Source organism: Homalodisca vitripennis, chromosome 2 (assembly GCF_021130785.1).
Source record: "Homalodisca vitripennis isolate AUS2020 chromosome 2, UT_GWSS_2.1, whole genome shotgun sequence".
Classification (NCBI taxonomy): domain Eukaryota; kingdom Metazoa; phylum Arthropoda; class Insecta; order Hemiptera; family Cicadellidae; genus Homalodisca; species Homalodisca vitripennis.
In genome coordinates, this window is record NC_060208.1 from 109,049,381 (window position 1) to 109,075,501 (window position 26,121).

A 26,121-nucleotide genomic window follows, 5' to 3' on the forward strand; every position below is an offset into this window, starting at 1 on the left:
CATTGAAAATGTTCTACTATACTTTAGTAAGACCCCATCTGGAAAATTGCAGCGTATTGGGGATTCTTCATCAGTAATACTTAAAGGATGAGTTTGAAGAGGTTCAAAGGAGGGTTTCGAAATTGATTGGCGTAAGGCCCAGTTACAGATCGAGTTCCTTACACTGAAGGGGGCAAATCTTTTGAGTTTGCCATTACTTGAATCAAGACGGTAAATTAAGAACACCCTTTTCTTACGAAAGATAATTAAGTCAGAGTTGATTTCCAGAGTTACTTCAAAGAATGAGCTTCTCGTGCAAGATATAGAGCTTCCATCACTAATCACAGGGTATTCCTCCTTCATGACTAATAATATTTCATTCATAATATTTCCATAAGGATTCAGCAATCTGGAACCCATTGGTACATGAACTGGACTTATTCAGTTTCACCTTCCGTTAAGTCAGAATAAAGTTACCGCGTTTCCTGTCACTGTGCTGACCAGTATTAATTAAACAAGATACAACTCACCCATTGCTTTAAATTGAGGCACCGAAAAGTGGACTCTCGCACTGCCCTTTATGGATTGAGAGGCTTAGATAGTAAACAACAAAGTTACATGGCACAGTCTCCAGTTAATCTCATTATAGGTATACACAAAGCAATAGCTTTGTGTATACCTATTCTTATTTATTGCATAATTATCAGATTTTCATTTAATATTGCACAATATTATGTTTTATTAATAATGAATTAATTAATAATAATTAATGTGCACTGTTAATTGTAACTGTTTGACTTTAATTCCTTTTGGCTCTTATGAAGTAAGTTTTTATTATATCCTGGATACCTTTCACACTGTTCTTAGACATTAACGTCTAGCCATATATATATTGCTCTTTTAACTGTATGATATTTTAATTTTGATTTTATTATTGTATATTATATTAGTTTTTAACTGAATTCTGCCTTTGGTTTTATTAGTTATTTAATCAACGGCTATACAGTTAGAATTATATAAATATTTACATGCCTATGGAATACGTGTATTTATTATTTTTGATGCCGTTGGGTTTGATTTTATTGTTGTTACCAAACCAGCTGTGTTGACTTCAAGGAAGGAAATATGTCATAGAACCAAAACCATTAGAACAGACAGTACAGACAGCAGTTCAGAGTCCAGAATACATAAATTAATAATATTTTTATTACCAATCTGTTGCTGTTCACTATAAAGTTTAGTGTTAGATTATCCACATTATGGCGATAGTAACACGTATTGACTTATGAAGTGGTAATAGGATTGTGTTGTAATTTTTTTCGTGCCGTGAATCGTTTTACTTGCGCTAGGCTCTATAAACGTTTTTATTAATAAGATAATTTAGTATATTTTCAACATTTTGCGACCACAGAATACTGGAAGATACAGAAGAATGGAAACAAAGAATATTTCTCAAAAGTCAGCTCAGTATGATAACTATTTAATATTGTTTCAACCGAGAGTTGGTTAAGTGTAACAGAATTATATTTAGGAATAACCTTAAGCCTAGTGCTGATTGCTGAAGAAGAAAATAGGCCTTAATTGTCGTTGGAATGACAATGTATCTACATCGATGGTGTGTTGCAAAATACATTCAGTTAAAAGTTGTGTACCAAAGAACTAATGAAAAATGTGTATCTTTTATTATGAATGACGTTAGAATGTTAAGAGCTACTTTTGTGATAGTATTTATCTTAGGAATAACATGCTCTATTTTTATGAGCTTATTTTTTGATTACTTCAGAACTCCTAAAGATTCTGTACCAGGTACCAAGATTCGAGTGTTTTCACCATTTCCATTTGAACACAATATGGGTATACTCAGAGAAGGTGGAGAACTCACCAAAGAGAGTCTTGAGCTGTCAATCAGAAAAGCAGATGTTGAACTATCAGGTTAGACCTCCAAGGCATGATTATTATAGTATAATTTTAATCATACCATGCTTGAGATGGAGCTGAGTAGGCTATCATAGCCAATTGGTGCTCCAATTTTATTTCTATACATTGCTTATAATTTGATTTATGATGGGTGAATGGGTAGGCTGGCTGCAATAAGTATAATAAACAGTCACCATGACAACAAAAAATTTAATTATTAAATTGAATAACCAATATGTATGATTATAGAATCAATGTTTATCATTATCGAATTGTTATTCATGATTATCAAATCGTCAATATTTATGAATCTAAAGATAGAGTATGATAAGGGGACCCAGTTTTTATATCGCTTATTAAAATCATCAATACTTTATATATCATATAACAAATCTTTTAATCAATATCAACGTATATAAAATACTAAATAAAAGTCACATGTTTCTAAGGGTAGGGTACGATAAGCGGACCCGGTTTTTTATATTGAAATTGGGAAATGATATTACTTAATCATAACCATCGATATAATCAATCAATACTAATTTATTATTTTGAACAATTAACTTTAATAATCTATATCAACAGTTGTAAACACTTTCAAATAATACACGTAAGGTAATATTTCAATTTTACTTTAAGTAACATTTGATTATTAAAAATGGCAGTCAATTTTAGAAAACTACACGACATTGCTTTGAAATATGATAAGACATGTTTTACATGGCTTAAACATGTTGGACTCATACAGAAAAACCCATTATGTGAAATTTGTGTGAAAGACAACTGTAACTATGAGAGGTGCAAATATGGTCGTCTTCAGTTTTCCTAATTTTGATTATAATAATTTGTTTGATCACTGTAAATATTAAATTCAAATTTTAATTTAAAACATATGATTGTTATTGAAGACTATAGATATTTTTTATATGAACCACAATGTTTTTATAGGTATTGCAAAGTACTGTATGGTTCAGCTGTTTTTGTATCCTAAAAAGTAAATTAATGACAACAATTATATATCTATTGTATGTATATTTATAAACAGTAGCAAAAAAAGTGTAACATTTAGTTACTTTTACTATTTTGAAGAATAAACATGTCTGACACCTTGTGACAGAAATAACACATACGTACATCGCCATTGTACTTATGGCCGTTACTCAAATACCATACACATGATTTGGTATTAGTAAGGTTAACAGCAGGAGTAGCCAATTGAAGTTTCAACATTAATGTATTCTGCTCATCTTCCTACACATAAATTTATATATTGTTTTAGCCTAGGGGGTGGAAATCACAAATAATTTTTTTTAGTGAGTATTTTTTTTCATGACTATCGAATCCTCAATATTCATGACCATCTAAAATATGAAAACATGTCAAATCTAATTACGTTATACATATTTAAAATAACAATATCTGCTGGTTTTAAATCTTAAAATTAATTTATTAACAACTTAGCTGTTTTCCGCGGCTTCGCACGTGTCTCTTAAGCTTTGCCCGTATATTTCTTTGCCTTCAAATAGTGTTTGGCTATATAATATACGTAACTGTGTCGTAATTGCAGTTTATAATGTGCAGGCGCTTTGATAACTTTTATATCTTGCAGTACAGCCTGGTGGTGAGTTTTACATCAATGGGCATTGCATATAAACCTTCTACATAGAAAAATACAAATAAATACAAATTTTCATAGTGATCGGTCCAATAGTTTCTGAGTCTATAAAGGACAAACACACAAACATTCATTATTATTGATTAATAATTATTTAATGTTTACTCACCCTGAATGTTTCTTTTTATCAGGTTGTCTCTCAGATAGACCTGTCTGCTCTTGGGTAGGGTTGTTGGCTCTCTTGTAGGTTTGACAGTCAGTTAGATTAGGTGTGTTTCATTAGCAAAGAATAAATAATAAGAATAAGAAAAAAATAAGAATTAATTATAATACTCTTGGATAGGATAGTAGGCCCTCAAGTATGACAGTCAGTTAGTTAGATTAGATGAGTTTGAATCTTCAATTAGATTAGATGAGTTTGAATCTTCAATTGCTTGCTGCAGAACAATTTATGTTTTCAACATTTAATTTAGATATATTTCCTTACTTTGTGACATAAAAACTTATTTCAAAGTATGGACCAATTTGAAGTTGAATAGCTCAGAATTACTGGTATTACCACATGAGAGATTTCATCTCTTTATACCACAATTGAAAAACGTTTTTTGAATCATAGCTTATTTAGATATGTACACACCCCTACCTATATGTATATGTATGATGTGCGGGAGTCGAGGACTGCTGGTGCCAGAAGGCATGGCACGCTATGGCTGCAGTGTGATAATAGTGCATAGTTAAGAGATAAATACCTGAAGTAATGCAAAAATAAAACTATTCAACCGAATATAGAAGTAAATATTTCAAAATTCATAAACATTTTAAATTGTCTACAAATTGACTAGTCTTCCTGAAAATTTCATTTTAAAATTTTAAATAGAAGTTCGGTACAATAGTTTTGATATTATAAATAAAAAAATGTTCTGCTTTGTTTATCAAATTCTATGATGATCTAGTTTAAAAAGAAATCAATTGTCAAAATTAAAATTGGTTGAAAATTAAGGAGAAAATCTAAATTTGTTTCATTTTTGTTTTGCATGGTAGTGGTTTAGTTGGGAACTAACACCATTTTGTCAAAAATTTGGAGTTAAAATTATTAAGTTTCTAAGTTAGTAGGATAATTATTCGAGAAGTCAGAGTTGATATGTTTTGTAGATTAGATTGTGTTCTGTATAATCAAAGAATTTTGGCAGTTGACATATCTAAATATAAACAAATCTAAGTTGACATTTATAATCTTGTTAGATTACTGTACTACATAGGACTTAATTTCATTCTAAACCTTTATTTGGTTCATATAATTAAATCACTGACTGTCTGATCATCTGATAGAAAAATATTGCAAACTGATTGTACTTGTATGTACTGTAATAATCTAGAATGTATAGAATCATTATTCAGTACAGTATTACATAATGTGAATTATTCTTTATATTGGTTGGCTAATTATTAAGATTTTGTCATACAGTAAAACGTGTTTTTTCAGTAGTTTAAAAATTCAATAAAACTGTCATAGAGAACTCTTTTTGAAATTTTAGGATACTTCTCTGATAGCCAAGAAATGTTTGTTCATTTTCACTTTATTATTAATTTTCCCCACAAAATCATTGGTGATCAGTGAGAGTCATCTGTTTCTCATCATGAACATCTGTTTTGGCCATCTTTTAAAGCTAACTGATGTAAAAAGATCGATTTTGGCTGTAGTTGCATCTGTTGTGGCTTGCCAACAGAAGTAGTTTGGTAGTGTGCAAGTGCGTGACATCAACCGCAGTGTTGCAGCGGCTAAATTTCAAAATGGTGCTTACTTAAAAATGCCAACAAACTCTTATTTTGTTAAAATGATTCTAAGATCTGTTAATCCCCTTTAACTTACAACCTATTAAAACATTTCCTGAAAAAAATAATACTTTTTATTGAATGGCAATAAAAATAATTAAGGACAAATTAATCTATTTAAAAAATATAGGCTATTTATTTTAATGGATTTCTATGATCATAAGTATGTTAATATGTTAAGCCTACTCATGGTGTTAAAACATTTTCAGCATCAACAACAGAAGCATTAAGTTCACTTCAAGTGGCATTAGAATTGAAAAATCTTGGCAAGAAAGAGAAAGCCCTTAAGCTTCTTGAGCATGCTCTAGCTCTCGCACCCAAACATCCAGACATACTGAACCACTATGGAGAGCTTCTGGAAGAAATAAAAAAAGACATAATCAAGGCTGATCAAATGTATTTTCAGGTAATTTTTTTAATTACTATTATTAGTGGAGTAAAAACATTCTGAAACTTAAGAACAATGTAACATGCGTAAACATTCTGTATAGGATTTAAGGAATAAGGTATATGTGGTAAAATTTAAATTTACAAGTGATTTCAGATCAATGTTTCTTCTTGAAGCCTACCAATAAAAACAGTTTTATTTACTCCTGAAAACGTTAACTATGACATGTTTGGGCTTGTGCAAGTTTATCTTTAAAGTGATCGTGCTCGCTTATACGTTGATGGATTTTGATGGAAAAGTACTGATGGAATTGTTATAAAAATTGCAAAATAGTTATTTGCAGAGTCGAGATATTTAGTCAAAAGTCTTTAAGGGGTTAAATAGAAATAAGAAACTGATTGATTTTTAAATGTTTGCATTACCAAAGTTCAGTGTATCAAAACATGAACAATGAATTATGATACTCAGTAACCGGTACAGTATTTGTATGTTGTTAATTGAATATAAAGTATTATTGAACTACTAAAATCGGTGAATATTAAAAACATTAAACTATATTAGACCATGGTTATGCAATTTTATTTTTTATTGAGTAACCTCCTTCAGTACACTAATAACCCCGATTTCTACCAACAATTACTGAAAATATTTAAGTATAAAATACAAATACAGAACGCATGAATCAGCTAAGCTCATGATACCGTGTGTAAGGATATAAAAAACAATTCATAATAAATTAACACATTTTTTCAATACATTGCTAATTCAATCATCTCATTTAACGTTACAATTTTCTATTACAAACCAACTCTCTAACAATTATTGAGAACAAAATCTGGATGTTGTAGTTTCTTAATATTATATCTAGTGATGTTTCAGGCTTTAATGCAATGTCCTGACCACCGTGCAGCACGTGCCAATCGCCAGAGAGTGAAACATGCGGTAGAGGAGTTGGACACTGCATCTCTCCACCGCATTGATCACAAACGTGACACTGTCGCTGCAATCCCTGATTCCAACCCGGCACTGCGGCGCGCCAAGAAGGAGGCCTACTTTCAGGTGATTTACTTCATTAATTATTGTTATTGTATTGCTGTGATCTTAAAGAGTTAAGTAATACCCATAACAAATGACTACGAGTTAACGTGTGGATCAAAGGCCAGTCACACTCGTTACCACTACTCCCATGTCAAAAATATCTGTCTACAGAAAAATGCTGTCACGACTTTATAGGTAATCACAACCTTTGGGATACTTATAATGTATTTGGATATGAAACTTTGCCAGTTAGCAAGCTAGTGAGGTTTTAGTTCTGCACAAATTAAAACATTTGTATTTGCCACCACGTTGTCAGATGTTTCATTTAAAATTTTTAAGTAATTTGGTTACTAAATTAAATTATGTGCGTAGTATTGCTTTGCAGAATCAAACACTTATCATCAGAAAGGTAATAGTTACTGTTTCTTAGGATAACAAAGGAATTTTTGTGCATAGAGTTTACCCAGACCTATCAACTTTGAATCTGCTGTGAGACTTCGGACAGACTTAGATGAGCAATTCCGAGTGTTGCTATCTATTTTTTTGGCCACCTGTACCGTGATTAACTATTCGGTAATGCTTGACCAGCCATTCTACTCTGCTTGGTGAACCCAAAAATATGCATTTTCAGTGCAGTGGGGTATTTTCTAACAATTATTCAGCATGAAATTGGCAGGTTTTTGTCTGCCTGTAGATATGAAAAAGTGACTCGTCTAAATGCTATGAGACCGAGAAACTTCAAAATGCTGTCTTTGATTGTCTGCATCTCAGGAAACATTTAGATATCCTCGTACTTTTACAACCAAGACTACTTACCTAACAGATGCCATATGTATGTTGCAGCATATCTATCCCACTGTGGGGATAAGAACCACCAAGGCTACTTAACTAACAAAAAAATTGTACTTGCAGCACATTTATCACACTGTGGGGATAAGAATAACTGAGACCACTTAGCTAACAGATGCCATATGTTGCAGCACATCTATCACACTGTAGGGATAGAAGGGAACACCATGACGCTGTCCCAGACCAGATCTGTGGTTGAGACCCGAATGGCAGTAGGAGGCAAGAGTGTGGTGGAACACAATGAGATACTGGGGCTAGATGCAGCTCTCAAGTACATCAACTCTACACTCATAAACAAGTTAGTAACTAAAGTTCTTAGATCTCAGTTTTATAAACTAGATGATACCTTTGCCAGATTTTTATATCCACCTTTCCTCACTAGGGGGAGAGGGAGAGGGACAATTTTTGGTTTTGTCTTTATAAGTAAATTCCTGTTCTACGGATTGCTCATTAAACTGTTGTTGCTTCACTGTTTGTTGAAAGAACAGTAAACTGTGACTTGTTACTTTCCAAGTATGTGCAATATTCGCCCCTTACATATATGAACTTTTCAACATTGAACTTCCCTTTTATGTGTCTAGGGGATTCCTTTTGTGTTCAAACAAACAGTTCCAGTCAAACATATAAGTTTGATATATAAATGCCTGTATAATAGGCTCTTAATGGTTAAAGGATTAATCCATATCATTTGTATTAGTATTATAATTTTTTTGTAAAATAATTTTGCTTTTTGGAACGAGCATATATTGTAATGGTAAAGTAGAAGAGCCGTATAGATCAGGAGGATGTTGTTTACATTAGTACAAGTGTATTAACTCACCAGTAAGCTCAAAAACTGTTTGTTTGAGGCTTTCACCCATTGGTCTGGTTTCTTTAATGTATAGAAGTGAGATGTAGTAAAAAAAAACCCATCAGTAAATGTGGATCATTGCAGTCATAGAAAACCTGGAGTAGAAATGTTGAATAAACAATGACTTCCTCTTTGCAGTCTCCAAATCTATTGTCTCTTAGTATTCTCACTAGTCTTACCGCTTACAGATAGGGGTTTCTTATTATTTGTTGTAGGAAGGAGTATAAGACACCAAAATATCTCATAAATCTAAAAGAAATCTATCAGATTAAATATGTCAATGTGTAGGAAGGAAGGGTTGGAGATAGGAGAGTGCATTCTAAAGATTTTGAGGTAGCAATCATGTTAGGAAATGTTGGTATCAGACTATTATTAATGGAATATAATAATTTACTATACTATGTCCATATTAATGTTATTAACTTAATTATGCAAAAACAAATCAATTATATTTCAACCACTGGTTTTAATACATACTTTAATTTACTTTGACATAGCACTTTCTTTCAGCTGCCTGTCTTTTAGTACATATGGATTGGCATTAATGAAGGAGATATATCAGACTGTGCTCATTAGTAGTATCATTTAATAATTGTTATTAAAATTTAATTTGAATTGTAATCTTTGTTATAGGTTGGGTGGTATAAGTGTTGAAGATATATTGGAAATTCATCGGAGAGTGTTGGGTTTTGTTGATCCATTGGAAAGTGGAATGTTTCGCCGAACACAGGTACATCTTTATCAGTTTGTCATTCTATTGTGTAACTTCCTTCACAACATTTATTTCATCCAATTGCAATGCAATGTATAAAGGTGACAGTTTGATATTTTATGTCTAGATATTTGAAAAAAGGGCATTGCAGACTGTATCAGAATGTTTCTTTTAGAAAATACCTAAGTCTAAACATTCTGTTAGAGGAATAATAGAGAATAATTAGAATATAGTTAGAGTTTCTCTACAATGTTACTAGAAAAAGGACAATTCATCCTATCAAAGTGGGGGTGGAAATTAAATGTTTATTTGTTGTTCAGAGAACTCTTACTAGCAGGTTCACTGTTACCTTGAAATTGAGGATTTTCTGTAGTTAAAAATCTAGTGAGCTGTGAAAGTAATGTTTTTATTTAATAAGAAATCATCAGTAATAACTACCCTATTTTTTCAGAAAAATATATTTGTGAATTTCTTTACTTTAAAAATGCCTGTGCAAATTTATGTAAGTGTATAATTTCTTACACTTATATTTTATTAACTTCTGAATGATTGTGAACAATGTAAATGTGATGGAAGGTGTATGTTGGGGGTCACATACCGCCAAGGCCCCGCCACATTCCCCCGCTGATGGAACAGTTCGTAGAGTGGCTAAACTCGGAGACAGCACAGCGCCTCCACCCTGTACAGTACGCGGCACTAGCTCACTACAAGATGGTGCACATACATCCCTTCAGTGATGGCAACGGTCGTACTTCCCGGCTACTCATGAACCTCATACTGATGCAGGCCGGCTTCCCACCTGTCATCATACTGAAACAGAACAGGCACAGGTACAGTTTGACGATAAGGATAGACTAGATCTGGTTAACACTTTGAGTGCCAAGTATTTTTTAAGTGGGTATACTGAAAAGTGCCGGGTATTTTTCTAGTGGGTGTACCTAAAAGTGCCAGCCCTTTTTCAGGCATTTTGCAAGGTTTTAGTAAAAAATTCACAGTTCGATTATTTAATAAGCTGTCAACATGATTCTTTTTTATTTTTCTCTGAAAACTCTGTTTAATTAACATGAAATAACAAAGTTACCATAAGACTAAATTTAGGAATACCAAAAATGGACTTACCTAAAAATAATTCAAAAATATTTTTTTAATTTCATTTTTCAACCAAATTATTATGACCAAAAAAATTTATATTCTTTTCTTAGTCCATATCACTAGAAAGTGTATGCAATTGTCTGTAAATCTTGAAAAATTTATATTATTATCTTCAATAATGAGTAAGTTATACAACTTTTAAGAAACTATTGTCACATTGTATCTGGTAGCTATGGCAACCAAAAATGTTTATATGTGAGTTTCATAAAGTTTGATCGGAAGTGTACTATAACAATTTATTTTGAAAAGAACGATTCTTCACAAACATTTCAATATGATATTATTTTAAAATATTAAAGGTTAGAATTTTTAGTGACCTTTTCCCGAACGTCCGGTAAAATCGGACGTCGGCACTTTTCGGCCAACTTTTGTCGTCCGGTAAAAATCGGACGTTGGCACTTTTCGGCCAACTTTTGTTGTCCGGTAAAAAATCGGACGTTGGCACTTAAAGGGTTAAACAGTAACAGTAAACTCACACTGTATTAAAATAGTATAGCTTGTCAAGATCTACTTCACCGGGCTACTCATGAACCTCATACTGATGCAGGCCGGCTTCCCACCTGTCCATCATACTGAAAACAGAAGAGGCACAGGTACAGTTTGACGATAAGGATAGACTAGATCTGGTTAAACAGTAACAGTAAACTCACACTGTATTTAAATAGTTTAGCTTGTCAAGATCTACTCAATATAAATAAGATTTTCTTTATTTTCTGTTTTAATTTGTAGCATTCACTTGTAATGCTCAGCATCGTTTAAGATAGTATCATGTTATGTAGAAAATTAGCTTTTCAATTCTTTGCCACAATCTTTTAAATACGTATCATTTAACAGTTTTAAAGTATAATTCAAATTATTCTTAAAACCATTTATCCTAGCGTTAAACCTTGAGCAACGAAGACTGACAACTATTATTAATAACAATAAAGATTTACATACAGATTGTATTAGCTTACCTTAAAAATAGTAAATTATCTCCAAAAATACAAATCTAAATTAGCAATCTGTAGGGATTTTAACACTGTTTTTTCTGAATTCTGTTGAACACCTCAGTAAAAAAATCAAACCTGTAAATTCGTCAGCAGCAAAAATTTCTCAAAGGGCAGTATGTGAAGCAAACTGTCTTCCCACTGGAATAAAATAACATCGAGTCAGATTGTTATGGTTGTTTCCAAATTTTCTAACTCCAAAAGTATAGACTGCTATGGGCTGTGTAACTATATAATTAAAGGGACTATCCAGTTAATCAGTGAACCCCATTCTTTAATTTACAACCAATGCTTAAAAATCTGGTTATTTTCCTAACCCACTGAAAATTTCAAAAATAATTCCAATCTTCATAAAAGATGAAGAAAACACATGTTTTAAAATTATTGCCCAATTTATATCATCCTAATCTTTTCAAAAATATTTGTAACTTTGATTTATAACCAATTGAGTTATTATTTTGAACATCATAATATTTTAACGAACAATCAGTTTGGGTTTTGCAAAGGAAAAAATACAACTTCTGCATTTCTTGAAATTATAAATAAAACATTGAATGCTTTTGAAAAGAAAGATTCATTTTTGCTTTCCTTATGGGAACTAAGCAAAGCATTTGATTGTATCCCGTTTGATATTTTATTAATACAATGAAGTAAAAGATGATTCTTTGAAAATAATTGAATCTTATCTGAATAATAGAAGACAGATTGTTTTAATCAACAGCAGGAATTCATAATTAAGTTGTGTTAAGATGGGCGTTTTCGCAGTTCATTCTCAGTTATTGGACTGTTTTTTTTAATGTGGCGGCCAATGATCTTCCATCCTATGTCATGGCTGATGCAGTTATTTGATATGCTGATGATACAACACTACTTTCCAAGCACCAAAATATTGCAACTTTACAGGCAATTTCAAATTCAGCTCTTGATAGTGCAGTAAATTGGTTCTCACCCAATAACCTTTTTTGTAACCACGAAAAAACTCAATAAATTTTAATAGGAGTATAAAAAAATAAAGAAAATAGATCAGTAAAACTATATTAGGCAATCACATTGATTCAAAATTGAAATTGGGCACCCATATTGATTTTGTTTGCAGGAAAATTCTAGGGTGAGCTATCTTATCCGGAAATTAAGAGATATTGTTTCAATGAAATACCTTAGAATAGCATGTTTTGGGCTTTTTAAGTCACATTTAAGCTATGGCTTGCTTTTGTAGGGACATTCCTCTTTAGTCGGCGACATTTTATTGATTAAAGAAAAGGAATTTGCACGATGTTGTTGGGCTGGCTCTGCGGAGCATTGTCACTCTCCTCGTTTCATTAAACTTAATGTGTTAACTGTGGTGAACTTATATATTTTCAGTACATTAATGTACGTAAAAAAACAACTTAGAAGAATTTGTCATCACAAAAATTATACATACATAGTCCTAATACAGGGTGGCGGCAAAAAGAACGCATGGATTTTGGAGTAACGTAGTAACCAGTGGAGGGGAGCAGTCAGTGACTGCCGAGCGACGCCATTTTGTTTGGTTGGAGCATCCAGTTTTAGTAGCAATGGAGCAGTGGAACGTGGGGGGCAGCATCACGTGTTCACTGTTGAACACTATTTCAAATCAAATGACTCTGTCATCATTGTTCAACGAAAATTTCGTTTACAGTTTAATGTCGTACGTAAATGGTTCGGTACCTGATCGCAACTCGATACTACGTTGGGTTAACTCGTTTCATACCACAGGATCAGTGTTGAAGAGTAAATTGACTGGTTGCCCTCATACGGCACGAACTCTGCAAAATGTGTTGAACGTGTCAGAGCCTCAGTTATTGAAAGTCCTCACCCCTCGACTAGACGGCGGGGCTCCGATCTTGGGGATGTCACGTCGATCGCTACAGCGCATCCTGATATATGACTTAAATTCCACACTTACAAGATAATGATTGTTCAGAAGCTCCATGAACGTGACTTTCACAAACTAAGAGTTTTTGCCAGAGAATGCTTGATGTCGTTGAATATGACAATAATGTAATGCTGAAAGATGAAGCTCATTTCCACTTGAATAGCTCAGTAAACAAGCCAGAATTTTGCCGCTACTGGGCAGCTCACAACCCACAGGAAATGCATAAAAAACCACGGCATTGTCCTAAAGTTTGGGGTCTCTAAAATTGGCATCGTTGTTGGACCTTATTTTTTTGAAGAGCGTGACCAAAACTGTCACTGTTAATTCTGAACGTTACATTTTTGCAGCCAAATCTTGAACCTTTGAGGGTCGATATAGAACAAACATCGTTTCAAAATGATGGAGCCACAGCCCACACAAGTAATCAATCGTATGGCTGTTGTTCGAGGAATGTTTTCCTGGTCTCGTGATTTCACGTTTCGGCGATCTCCATTGGCCTGCACGTTCACCAGATCTGATGCCGTGCGACTTCTTTTTATGGGGACACCTGAAATTCAAAGTTTACCATCGTAAACCTCGGTCACTCGAAGAATTGAAGGCTGCAATAAGTGAAGAAATTGCCGCTGTATCACAGGACACTTTGAACAAAGTTATGGAAAACTTTGAAGAGAGACTTCTAATGTGTATTCAGCAGAGAGGACGCCATCTTTCCGATGTTATTTTTAAAAATTAGTTAAGTTTTTTATAATTGTTAACACCCAACTCTCAAATTGGGTTGATTGGATGATTGTTTTGGTGTAATTAAAATTTTGGTGTGATTAAAATTAACCAACTTATAGTCATTTTAAAATCCATGCGTTCTTTTTGCGCCACCCTGTACATGTGGAAAGCAAAATTGATATCCCAATGCATAGATTAACAAAGACTGCCAAATTATACAAACTTTATGGTATAAACTTTTTCAATAAATTACCACTATCTTCTAGAACTGCGCCTATAAGTATATTTAGGGACTAGAATTTACAGCTGAATGCATTAAAACTGCATTTTACTCTATAAAAGAATTCTTTGGCTCTGAGGACCGTCCTGGGTATGACATTAAACTGCCTCTCTCCCACCTAACCATTCCCTAATTCCTACCAAATCCCCCTCCAGGGTCTTATAAGTACCCGTGTCCTCTGACCGTTCCAGTGCATGGCTCGCTGGGAATGCTTAAGCTGCTAGATGCCCTATCTGGTGTCGGTGAGAGCTGATGTGAGCTTGTCTCTGCCCGAGGCGTAAGTCATGTTCTGGTTCAGAAGCCAGCCACTTCGGTCCTTGGTCAGGAAGTGTTCAGTAGGCAGGGGTGTCGGAGCCACTGTTGCCACGTGCGAGTCCAAGTTGTGCGCGTATTCCCGACTTGGTAATCGATGGAATCCGGGCCTCGGGGAACTGAGGTAGGGTTGTCCCCCAAGCTACGGTTTGTGGGACACCCGAGGGAATGCCCGCTCCTGGTGAAATCGGCCCGCACTTGCTAAAAAGAATAGAAAGAATAGAGACATAGAAAGCGCATAGATGCGCTGGTGACCTTATCTATGGATACTCAAACCACCCCACCCTTAAGGCAAGAATTCGGAGAGAAGAGACAATGATCCAGAGAAAAAAGCGACAGTTGTCGGATTCTGAAAATGAATCATATATAAAACAAAGGAAAGTGGAAGAAAGAAAAAGTAAGAGCTGAAAATATGAGCATTCCAACTCCACTATACCTAATCGTTAGTCATAAGGATGAGGGCAAAACTCTAACGAAGGTTAGTCCTTTCCTTATAAAACAAAGCTTTTGTTTCCTCAGGCGGTCAGCCTAAATCTGTAAGCAAACAGAAATGGAACTATCTTGGTGGAGGCTGCGAACTACATCCAAGCCAGGAAGTTCCTTCAGATGACAAGCTTTTTGATCAGGTGGAAGTCGTTGTTCAACCGCACTCCTCACTGAACACCTCCAAGGGATCGTCTTCTGCTGTGACCTGATGGAGTGTAGTGAGGAGGAAATCAAGGACGAGCTGCAGTGTGAAATGGTGACCGATGTGGTCAGGATGCTTCGGATGGAGAATGGGAGAAAGGTACCTACTCCTAGTCTAATTCTGACCTTTGCATTTCCCCAACTCCCAAAAACTATTAAGGCTGGGTACTTGTCCCTGGCTGTACGGCCATACTTCAAAAATCCGCAAGCGGTGTTTCCGTTGTCAGAGATTCAAGCACTCTACTAAGACGTGCTCGGGCCCTGAGACTTGTTCCCGTTGCGGCGATGAAGGCCACCAAGAGGAAGGTTGCAAGAACGACGTCAGATGCGTGAACTGTAAAGGCAAACACGCGGCCACCTCGAAGGAGTGTAGAGTTTACTTAGAGGAAAAGGAAGTATTGAAGATTGTTACTCTTAACAAACTCTCCTTTAACGAAGCCCGCAAAGAGTACAGGAGAAGAAATCGCTCCAACCCCTAAAAAGAGAGTCTCGTTACTCCGAAGCTGCTTCAGCCCCAGTCCAATCCGCACAGTGCCCGTCATGTACCGCCTTGGAGGGTATGGTACTCAATTTAACAGAACAGGTTGCTGCTTTGGTTAAGCAGCTTGCAGCCGGTACCGGACAACATCCGTTGGCATCCACTAGTAATCCTTCCCAAGCAGTCTGCACGCCCCATACTAAGTCCAACACACAGATTCAAGCTCGCCCAACAGTTACTCCTACTTTCAGAGATAAGGTGCAACAAAGTACGAAACCCGTCTTATCTTTGGAAGAGGGAAAAAAAACTCGCCGACAAACTAAAAAAGAACATACAAGCAAAATCAGAAAATAGATCCAAAATTTCTAGTGAAAAAGACTAATCCATCCTCGTCCAGATCCTCCCAGTTATCACTTGATGATGATATGGTTGAGGACCCTTTGGAGATGCAGACAGAGTTCCAACCTGTTCATGGTAACTTCCGTCCTGTATCCAGACAAAGAAAAAAAATTACTATGAACTCAGCACAATAATAAAATATATAATATAATATAAAATGCTGTTACAATGGAATATTAATGGTTTGAAAAGCCACTTTGAAGACTTAAAATTACTTATAAAGACAAGAAAACCTAAATTTATTTGCCTACAGAGACTATAATTGTCTCCTCATACTCATTTCAAACAAAATGGTTATGACATCTTTCGCCTAGATCATCACCAACAAATTGCCTGCGGAGGTGTGGCTATTCTAGCAGATTCTTCTGTTAATGCTAGAGCCTTGAAAATCGTCACAAACCTCCAGACAGTAGCAGTTTCAATCGACGTTCCTTTTAAATTAACCATCTGCTCCATATATATTCCACCTTCCCCTTTTGATTTATCTCTTAATGATCTACGTGATCTCTATAGCCAACTCCCGTCTCCTTTCCTGATGGTTGGTGATTTCAATGCACACCATCGCTCTTGGGGTTCCAGCCAATCTGATTGGAGGGGTAACATGGTTGCGGGATTGTGGGATTGAAGTGGCAGCGGTCGTTCTCAATGACGAGTCGGCCACTTACATGTGCCCTAGGACTGGCATATGGTCGGCAATCGACCTGTCAATCTGCAGTCCGGTCATGACAACTCGAGTGCATTGGTCCGTACTTCCCGACCTGTCAGGGAGTGACCATGTGCCCATTGCTGTGGCTTTTCAATCCTTTCCGTCTTCGACAGGCAGGTGTCCCAGGTGGAAAATCCTCCACTTGTCCTCCAGGTGTCCAGAGGGCTGACTGGAACGAGTACAAAAGAACATAATTTCTCAAACTATTAATATCCAATCAAACGACATAAATACAGCCACTATATTATTTACATCCAATATTATAACATCCGCAGAGCGGAGCATTCCAAAATCCTCGGGTTCACCAAACAAACGCCAGGTTTCTTGGTGGTCTGAAGAATGTTCGGCGGCTCTAAATTGAACGTCGAAAATGTTTAAGACAGTTCAAACAGATCACCGACTGAAGAAAATTTAAGTAGGTACAGAAGAGCAACGGGCAAAAAGCAAGACAGGTATTTAGACAGAGACGGCGGCAGTCCTGGCTGGACTACACAGATCGAATAAAACGAACTACTCCTGCATCTGATGTTTGGAGGAAGCTTCGATCTGTTTGCTGTAAGACCTCACCACCTTCTCTTATTGCTCTGAAAAATGGTACCGATGTGGTAACTGATCCTTTGACAGTTTCCAATTTACTCGGCTCACATTTTGTGGAAAATTTCAAAAACGTCATCTAACAATAGGGAGTTTCAAAAATTCAAAACAAATACAGAAAGAAATCCTCTAAATTTAAATATTAATAACAACTCTCCTTTAAACCTTCCCTTTACCATTGATGAACTTGATTCATCACTAAAGGCGACATCAAATTCTGCTCCAGTCCCGATAACATACATACATTATGCCATGTTGCGGAACCTGACGGAGGATGGAAAACAAGATCTTCTAAAATTATACAATAGAATCTATTTAGAAAACACATTCCCTAATTCTTGGCGTCGTTCACACATTATCGCTCTCCAAAAACTGGGCCAAGATAGAACTTCTCCAGGAAGCTATAGACCAATTTCGCTTACTAGCAGTCTCTGCAAAGTACTCGAAAGGATGGTCAACAGACGTCTTGTTTGGTTTCTGGAGAAAAATAACCTTCTTTCTCCTTCCCAGTGTGGATTCCGACAAGGCCGGTCTACAAGTGACCATCTACTTGCCTTGGAATCGGCAATCCTGAATTCCTTTATTGAAAGAAAACAGTTGATCACTGTATTCTTCGACATTTCTAAGGCTTATGATGCGACAAATTTGTACACTGAATTTGGTCCTAATTAATTAAACGAGGTCGTGAAACGTTGATTGGAAGGTAGGCCCTACGATATTAACACCAAAACACCGTGCCGGTTCGTCGAGGGAGCGGGCAGCCAGCTTTCATTATAAAACTCCGACCACTAAAACTCTAAGACGTCCTCGCCCTACAGAAGCCTGAAGAGAAGAGAGCAAGAAACCTAATTTCCAGATATCTAGAAACCTGAAAACTAGAACCAATCAAAACAGGCAGAATTCCACAGAAACATCTAGAAATAGAGGTAAACCATCTGGAAAAAACAGACGACTCGACCAGCTGTAGGAAACAGCTGCCGGCCCGTCCAACGGCCAACAAAACAAAGTGGCAAACGCCACAATGACAAGGCTTGGAGAAGGGGGATATTAAATGCTTTAATATCTTGGGGTAGGGGGCCACGTTGTATGGTTTCTTTCATACAGGGCTTCCCTGTCGGAAAGAACCATGCAGGTCAAACTTGGGACAACCATTTCCGATTCTTTCACGATGGAAAATGGTATTCCATAAGGTAGCGTCCTAAGCTGCACTCTGTTTGCCATTGCAATCAATAACATATCATCCTGCGTTACCCCTCCTGTGCGCTGTTCTTTGTTTGTAGATGATTTCTCTATTTACATCTCTACAAAGAAGTTAGTGGTGGGGGAGAGAGCTTTATAGCTTACCATCAACAGGCTTGAGCAGTGGTGCGGAGTTACGGGTTATTCATTTTCGCCACCTAAAACAAAAGCCATCGTTTTCTCCAGAATGCGTACTGTTGAGCAGCCAACGCTCTTTTTGGTGGGTCAGAGAATCTCTACTTGTGACAATATCAGATTCCTGGGTCTCACATTTGATACCCGGCTAACTTGGGTGCTTCACCTGAGAGACCTAAAAGATCGATGCGTGAAGCGCTTGAACGTACTGAGAACTTTAAGCGGAACAAAATGGGGGGCTGACAGGACATGCATGCTCAGATTCTATAAAGCCACCATCCGTTCCTGTCTAGATTATGGATGTCAAGCATATGGGTCCGCAAGACCCAGTGCTCTCAAAATGCTTGACCCAGTCCATAATTCAGCTTTAAGACTGGTCACTGGAGCTTTTCGATCTTCTCCTATTAACAGTCTTCTCGCAGAAACGGGAGAACCCACTCTTTCGCATAGACGTTAGAACTATGTTCATGCTCTTTCAGGGAAGCCAGAAAACCCTGCGTTTGAACCGGTCCTGCGAAATCCACTCTATAATTCTTTCCTAGCGAAACCAAATCTTCCTTCACCCTTAGGCATTAGGGCCAAATCCTACGCTTATGAAATAGGCCTAAACGATTACCAGTTTAAAGTCGTTCATCAATGTGATATCCCACCCTGGAGCGTCTCAACGCCAAAAATTATTTTAAATCTCTCTAAATTAAAAAAAGTCTCCACTCCAGAAACAGTCTACCAACAAGAATTCCGTCAAATACTAGGCAGCCTCGCACCTTGCGATGTTGTTTATACTGACGGGTCAAAGGAACGTTGTAGAACTGGATGTGCTTTCGTCACTGGGGTTAGACGATACGGATTTCGTCTCCCCAACGACTCTTCCATTTTCACGGCCGAATTAACAGCCATCAAAAAGGCCCTAAATATAACGTTTCCTATGACAAAAAAATTGGTTATCTGCAGTGACTCCCTTAGTGGTATACAAGCCATCAGCGATATGTATTCTAAACACATTATCATCTGCGAAATATGGCATTCTTTGTCTTCCCTTCAGTCCGAAGGTGTTGCTGTCTTTCTTGTCTGGGTACCTGGACACATTGGAGTATCCGGAAACGAGCTGGCAGATAGAGGAGCTAAGGAAGCATTAGAAATCCAGCCTTACACCGCACGGATGATTTCTTCCGACATTATCCCGGTAGTGAAGGGCAAACTGTAAGCCAAATGGAATAGCGATTGGCGGGCAGTCGTCAACAACAAGTTACGGCTTATTAAAGACTGCGTTGGACTCTGGGAAACAGCGAACTGCCCGAGTCGTCGTGAGGAGGTTGTGTTGTGTCGCCTGCGGCTAGGCCACACGCTTCTCACACATGGCTTCCTCATGAGTACAGATGATCCTCCGGTCTGCGACACATGTGACACTGTACTGTCAAACATGTGCTTGTTGACTGCCCTCGCTACTTGGTACATAGGCGCAACTCGAATCTGCCGGCTTCTTTGAACGACATTCTATGTGATGACGAGACGGCAACTCAAAGACTACTATGTTTTCTAAATACAACGTCGCTGATTAATAAAATATAGTATTGTGTTAAGTTTATTTATTCCAATTATCGATTTTTGTTAATATTTATTAATTTAATTATTTAATTTTTATTTATAATCATGACAGCTGCCAAATTAGCCCCTTTACAGCTACCTTAGTGGCAGTAAAATGTGTTAAGTTTTTACAGTTTATTTAATAATATTGTTATGTACCCTGTCCTTATTTATGTTCTATTTATCTTTTTAGCCTTTATATGGGTTATGACCTCTCTACAGTCTTTCCCTTGTTACATTTATTGTTATCTAGTTAGAGTATAAATTATTTACTCACCTACTTGTGATTCCTATTTCTTTTGTTATATACAACGTAATCTTTATTTACCTAATTGACACACCAAATACGAGCAGGTGTCAATTCTTTCTTGAGGGCGATGATAACCGCAGCGTTTTTTGCCCCTTATAAAAAAAAAAAAAAAAATAAAAATGGCTGTGAGGATACTGTTGATTTTAATTAGGCTAATATAGTTTTACTGTTAATTTTAATGAAACTTACATAGTTTTACTGTTAATTTTAATTAGGCTTATATAGTCTTATATATTTTTATTTTAACATTTATGGATGAAACCTATTTCATTATCTATGATCAATGGTTAATAAAGACTGACTTTGACTCTTGGATAAACTTATGCCTTTAACCCTGTCTCTTAGATAAGGCCTATTATTTATTTAATACTATTATGTATATGTAACTTGGTACAGATCCCCAGTAGGGCTTACTTCTGGCTGGTTTATACTTGTTGAACCTACACTGGTTGCAGAAAAAACCAATGTCACTTAAATCTGAGCAACCCTATGGATATTCAGGAGCGTGCCATTACTTACTACAAATGTCTACATATTGGAGTGCGAGGGTTGGAGTTTGTAGGGCTCCCTAAGCGTTAAAGGCAGTATAAGGCCATGTCCTCCCTGCCCGCTTTGACTGGAAAGGCTGGTACAGAGCTAGCTTCCTCTTCTTAATGGATCGTAACAGGAGACGCATCCACCCCCACCCTTACCTGGAAGCAGCGCAGAGTTTCTTTTTAGGACAAGTGCAATTTCTTAGCTTCTTTTCCCAAGAGAAAAAATTGAATAAACAAATAACTTGGAAAAGAATTATGTTTTAATTGTTGGTCTATGTAAATTGGTCACTACAGTTTGTGTGGCCTGTTTGATCCAAATCTGTTGTGCGGCCTGTTTGATCCAAATCTGTTGTGCAGGTACTACAGAATGTTAGAACTTGCCAACGACGGCGATGTGAGACCATTCATCCGGTTCATTGCTGAGAGCACCGAGCAGACACTGGACCTGTTCCTCTGGGCAACGGAAGAGTACACTTCGGACTTCCCCGCTATCGGATCTTCTGCCAGGACCATTATTGTGGAGGATTAATTTTAGAGTTTTATAGCTAAGAACTTGTTTCCAATATACCACCTGCTCCACCGCATCATGTTTTTGTCTCTTTTAATCAGTTATTATATTTTATTTTTCTACAGTAGATAGTTTACATCAGAAAGATATTAAAAGCATTTCTTTTACATGTAGCTTAAATGAGATTTTTGTGTTTCATATTTATTCATAATGCTATGCATCCAAATGCATCCTCATTGAAAGTCATTTAACCAAATATTTCAAGGCTGTTTTTAATAATATTACTGATTTAAGTAAAATTTATTACATGGTCATTTAGCACATAATGTTTTAGTATAGTTTTAGCCAGTTGTAATAGCTGAAATTAATTGTGATGCAAAGCTTTACGCTTAATTTTATTGTTGTGAGGTGTTCCCACCTAATTTATCTTGTCTTTATAAACTATGTAAACTAATTTTAAATTAAATTGTTATTAAGTTTTAATTAGGCAGTGATTTTTATAAGTAAACAAGCACAAAATTGCAATTTTATAGATTTTAAAGCTCCAATTTTTGGGTTTTAAATTTAAAATAAGTTTATAGTAGAGTCCCACTATTCCGAAAATCCACCAATTCCAAAAAGAGTTAAGAAAAAAATACTGATTTAAAAATTTGTTTTGTTAATAATGAATTTTAAAATGATTAAATCTCCGATTTCTAACTTTAAAACTGTAGAAATTAAAAAGACGTTCTTGAAAAATCATACATTTATTGTTATACAGAATATACTGTATAAGGAAGTTTATTAAAAGCGTATCTGTGCTTAGAGCCTAGGTTAGAGGAAAACACTAAACTAATTTATACACACTTAAGAAGTAGTCATTGACTTTTTTCTGACGAAGGATTAGCGGGACTACTGTATATTTGTCTGCATTGAACCCATTAATTATTCATTCTTCTAATGTCCATTTCTAAAATTAAATGAGAATTCCGACCAATAATTTGATATCTCAGTTTTTCACGTACAAAGTTTATTAAGATCTTATTTTTTGTTGAGGTTTGGAGGCTTATACATCACAACTACAGGTCTTGAGCGTTCCTGTATATGTTGGTAACACCATTATTACAGCAGAGTCCTGCCAACTTTCTGATGTTCATCCTTTGAGATAGCTAGACATTCATTTTCTTTTTTGTATTACAAAATCTCGCTGCTGAAATTTAAAACAACCGAGACTTAACTCATCATCTCAATTTAACTTGTAAAGCATTTGGAATGATTGGTTAAATTCTGTTGTATAAACATTCTGGATGGTTGGGCTGTATTCTTTGTGTACAGTTCTATTGTGTAATAGATAATGTCTGTGGCTCAATCATATTCCCTGTGATGACCCTTCCCTTCTTATCGAAATAGCACATAAACAATGCATGCTAAGTAAAGTACATGTGTATATTTGGGACTGTATAGGCAATACCTGTCTCTGCAATGATTTACCAATGTGTTAATCATGTGTAGCTACACGTTGGTAAATCGGGACAAAAATCAGAATTTGGCCATTTTCATAAATATGAGTACATTTTATACTCGGTTACTGAAAGTACCAGGCACAGGTAGAAGCCACAAGAAATAATAAAAGCTAAGCTCACTTTTGTAGGTACTACGTGACGGTAAAATTGAAATATTTATCGTTTTGATCCAAATTTAATTATTATATGCGCAGTGCCATGTATTTCGGAAATTAAAATAGTTATAAAGTTTGAATTTAATATTTGATTGTTATTAATTTCAAAATTCCAACATAAATGCCATTTTAAGTTGAAAAAGACTATTAGGCGATTGTTTATTTTGAAAAAATATGCTCTTGGGAGTGAACAGGTCCTGTTTGTCCCTCCCGTCAGTGCGTAGACATGGTTATCTCTCCAATGAGCTTTCCTAGTTATCTTTTCTTGATTTTTTTTGTACCACAAAAAGACTGTGTCATTGGTTTGCTAGAGTTCCAATTTTATTTTAATTTAATTTTAATTTTAAATTTAATTAAATTTTTTAGTTATATTTAAAAATAAAACGTCTTGCTCACTTGCTTCAGTTGCCTTGATTGTTGTTTTTAAACGTCAATTCCAAAAAATTTTATCAGTATTCCTTATAATGAACTCCACATGAGCAAAGTGATATTAATTCTATTCAGTGCATATTCTAGTATATACAGCTTCCTTCTAATTGTAAATGGTGAAAGCCGATTCTAACTTTCCTCTAGTCTGAACTTTCAGATAACTTAAACTGAGAACGAGCTAAACCTTTTTGACGTGTTACTAATTTTCATTAGTTTCTTTTTACTATATTTGTCTCTCTTGGAGGAAAATCATCAATAATGTAAATAAAGTTTATGAAAAGTTTTGTTTCACACCTCAATCCAAATATTCGCATGAGTCATCTTAATTTCACAGCAGTCCCTGTTCTCCTTTCAGATTGACTTCCCACATTTGTTTGATGCAACTGTAACAACCATTCTGGACTCTTGGCGTGTGACTTGTTCTGTGCTGACCTAGCCTTTTATTTATTTTGTGTAAACATTGTTATTCACATCCCCTACAAGCCTGGGGCCCGAATAGGCTTCACTGACCAGCATATAACGACAACATCGTCGCTTCTGCTGGATGTCCTCAGTGTGTGTCAATTTGAAACCAACTGTTATTACTATAGATCAAAAGTTGGTTTTGTGGAGATGATGACAAGACAATCATGTTTGTTAACTTCCATGTTTCAGTACAAATCACAAAAACAGGTTACATGATTTAGTGAAGTAACATAATTTTTAGAAAATTTGCCATCTGTTTATTGATCTGACACTATTCTAAATTTTACCCTTATTTGTAATGAATAGAAAATGAAAAATTTAATTGAAAAAGAAATTTGTATGGCTCTCTAGTTCTATGGCAGAATTACTTGCCAAAAATATACATTTGATTACTGTTAGTGTATATAAATAGTATCTTGCTAAACAATAAGGAGAAGTGCTGGCTATGCAGTCCGTTTGGCATACAATGAATTAAGGTTGTTAAAATAGATTGTTATATTTTAATTTTTGTAAAAATCTTAAAAATATGGATTTTAATTTAAATCCTTCCAACACGAACTATAATCAAATTTTTTTACGGTAAAAATACAATTTTAACTGACCATCTTAATACCATTAATCCATTGTTTTTTTTATACATTTAGTCATTGAAATACAACATTTGAATAGTCTGATTTCCTCCTATTTACTTAAAATAGTTTTACTTACTAAAAACTTGATTTGAATGTAGGCATTTAGAAGGTTTATAATGAACATTAACTTAAACCTTATTTGGATTAAAATACTTTGCTACATTAAAAAAAAACCCGTGACGAGCACTAGGCAGCACATTTTTCTGAACATTCATAGTTACAGTCCTATAAATGAAACTCTCACATAGATTACTGGTTCAAGTAATTGTGTAATGTTTGTCTTTGCCAATCTATACAGTATTTATATCATGGCCTATCTACTTATTGTTTTGTTGTCCATGTGGACTTTTATGTAATCATTCCCTGAAGAAATGTATTTCCTATGTAGAATAATTGTTAAATAATATTTGTTTATATAATATTATTACAAAGTAGCTGTACTACTGCACAACTAATCGAAATCTTGTTTAACTGCCCTTTATTCCATCATAGTAAGGATTATCCTGAAAACTGTGATAAACATGTATTATTCATTATTTATTGTGTATAAATAACCTTGTTATACTGAAATAAATCTTCTGTACAAATGTAAACAATTACGAAATACACAGTATTACTTGCCAACGGATAAAACAAGTTATTTTTCCTTATTACATCTAATTTAAATTTATGTTTCAGTTCTAAAAAAAGAAAGTTAGGTATAAAAAGACTTTTATTTGTACTGTTGGTAGTTATTATATTTGTATTTACTACAGGCTGGTCTGAAGTAGAGGGTAAAGGATGTTTGTACTCACTACAAGCTGGTCTGAGATGTTTGCACTTATTACAGGCTGGTCAGAGGTAGAGGGTAAAGGATGTTTGCACTCACTACAGGCTGGTCTGAGGTAGAAGGTAAAGGATGTTTGCACTTATTACAGGCTGGTCTGAGGTAGAAGGTAAAGGATGTTTTGCACTCACTACAGGCTGGTCTGAGGTAGAAGGTAAAGGATGTTTGCACATATTACAGGCTGGTCTGAGGTAGAAGGTAAAGGATGTTTGCACTCACTACAGGCTGGTCTGAGGTAGAAGGTAAAGGATGTTTGCACATATTACAGGCTGGTCGGAGGTAGAGGGTAAAGGATGTTTGCACTCACTACAGGCTGGTCTGAGGTAGAAGGTAAAGGATGTTTGCACATATTACAGGCTGGTCGGAGGTAGAGGGTAAAGGATGTTTGCACTCACTACAGGCTGG

General features: G+C 35.5%; 1 protein-coding gene across 1 annotated transcript; it reads left to right on the forward strand.

Moving 5' to 3' along the window:
- Positions 1–1,095: 1,095 nt before the first annotated feature.
- LOC124354563 (protein adenylyltransferase Fic) lies at positions 1,096–25,514 on the forward strand. Its single transcript, XM_046805116.1, has 7 exons — positions 1,096–1,911; positions 5,554–5,750; positions 6,612–6,791; positions 7,751–7,917; positions 9,103–9,199; positions 9,758–10,011; positions 21,557–25,514. The coding sequence occupies exons 1-7, from the start codon at positions 1,572–1,574 to the stop codon at positions 21,726–21,728; spliced, it is 1,407 nt and encodes a 468-aa protein (XP_046661072.1). The 5' UTR covers positions 1,096–1,571; the 3' UTR covers positions 21,729–25,514.
- Positions 25,515–26,121: the final 607 nt, after the last annotated feature.

Bases quoted from the DNA above. Each gene is read 5' to 3' on its own strand.
- LOC124354563 (XM_046805116.1), top strand. From the start codon at position 1,572: ATGACAATGTATCTACATCGATGGTGTGTTGCAAAATACATTCAGTTA. The intron at 1,912-5,553 runs GTTAGACCTCCA...AAACATTTTCAG, and splicing joins AGCAGATGTTGAACTATCAG to CATCAACAACAGAAGCATTA. The intron at 7,918-9,102 runs GTTAGTAACTAA...TCTTTGTTATAG, and splicing joins AACTCTACACTCATAAACAA to GTTGGGTGGTATAAGTGTTG.